General features: G+C 39.5%; 1 protein-coding gene across 1 annotated transcript in view; it reads left to right on the top strand.

Moving 5' to 3' along the window:
- The window catches only part of LOC106881691 (synaptic vesicle 2-related protein), a 43,076-nt gene that overhangs the window by 41,007 nt on the left and 653 nt on the right, over positions 1 to 1,416 (top strand). The window contains exon 13 of the mRNA XM_052978075.1: positions 176 to 257. Coding sequence (XP_052834035.1) covers positions 176 to 257 — 82 coding nt within the window. The remainder of the gene's footprint in view (positions 1 to 175; positions 258 to 1,416) is intronic.

Here is a 1,416-nt window from a genome sequence, read left to right on the forward strand (position 1 = left end):
TTTATATATATATATATATATATAACAAATTAGAGAAAGAGAAAATGGAATCCATGAGATTGTTTATTATAGGCATACGAGTGGCTGTGTGGTAAGTAGCTTGCCTAATTATAATTAGGTGCCACATTTATTTTGTTTTAAATTATTGTTTTTATTTTTATTTTCTTTGCTCCAGGGAGGTGTTAATATTTTTCTTGTTTGTGGCCAGAGCTTTCATCTCCTCAGCCTTCATGGGGGCTTACGTCTACACACCAGAGGTAAGTAAACCAACAGAGGCTCATAAAGAAGGCTTTTGTTTTTTATTTCTTTAAATTTGATCATCCAATGTGATTGTTGTAGTTGTTGTGCTTCAAGTTAGTTTTGGTGGTGCAAATCAGATATGCAATCTATGTGGGTGTCTTTTCAATCCATTGACTGGTTTAAAAAGCCACATCAGATGCCATGATGGATCTAAGGTGTATGTACAATAGGTGGTCAGGCTCTTCATCTTTGCTTGGCACTCTGTCGGTTACGACGACGAGGGTTCCAGTTGATCCGATCAACGGAACAGCCTGCTCGTGAAATTAACGTGCAAGTGGCTGAACACTCCACAGACACGTGTACCCTTAACGTAGTTCTCGGGGATATTCAGCATGACACAGTGTGACATGGCTGACCCTTTGAATTACAGGCACAACAGAAACAGGAAGAAAGAGTAAGAGAAAGTTGTGGTGGAAGTTGTGTATGTGTGTGTTTCATAATGCAAACAGGAAAATAGAACTCAAGCCATGAGTATATATCATCATCATCGTCATAATCGTTTAACATCCACCTTCCATGCTGACATAGGTTGGACAGTTTGACAGGAGCCAACCAGGCAGAAGACTACACCAGGTTACTGTGTCTGTTTTAGTATGTGTGTCTGTTTTTTATGGCAGCATGCCCGCCTTACACCAGCTACCGCACAATGTGGACTAGATGCTTTTTATATGGCACAGGCACACACACACACACACACACACACACACATACATACATTTATTTATTTTATTTTATTTAATTAGAAAACACTTCAAAATAATTGAAGTGCTGAAAGTTTCATGCTTTAACACTTGTATATATATATATACATATATATATATAAGCAATAATAAATCTCTGAGCGAGGTATAAACAGTAGCTGCACGTCAACGTGAAGTATATTTGCCACTTAAATGCGGCTAACCCCTAAGGGTGAATGCTACTGTAGCTTGTAGCCCCAGGAGAACATCTCCTCCAGCTGGCTATTGACACACTTTCTGTGCCCTGTCGGTATTTGCAAAAGTGTGTCAATAGCCAGCTGGAGGAGATGTTCGCCTGGGGCTACAAGCTACAGTAGCATTCACCCTTAGGGGTTAACCGCATTTAAGTGGCAAATATACTTCACGTTATATATGT

The sequence above is a fragment of the Octopus bimaculoides genome, chromosome 30, assembly GCF_001194135.2.
Source record: "Octopus bimaculoides isolate UCB-OBI-ISO-001 chromosome 30, ASM119413v2, whole genome shotgun sequence".
NCBI lineage: Eukaryota > Metazoa > Mollusca > Cephalopoda > Octopoda > Octopodidae > Octopus > Octopus bimaculoides.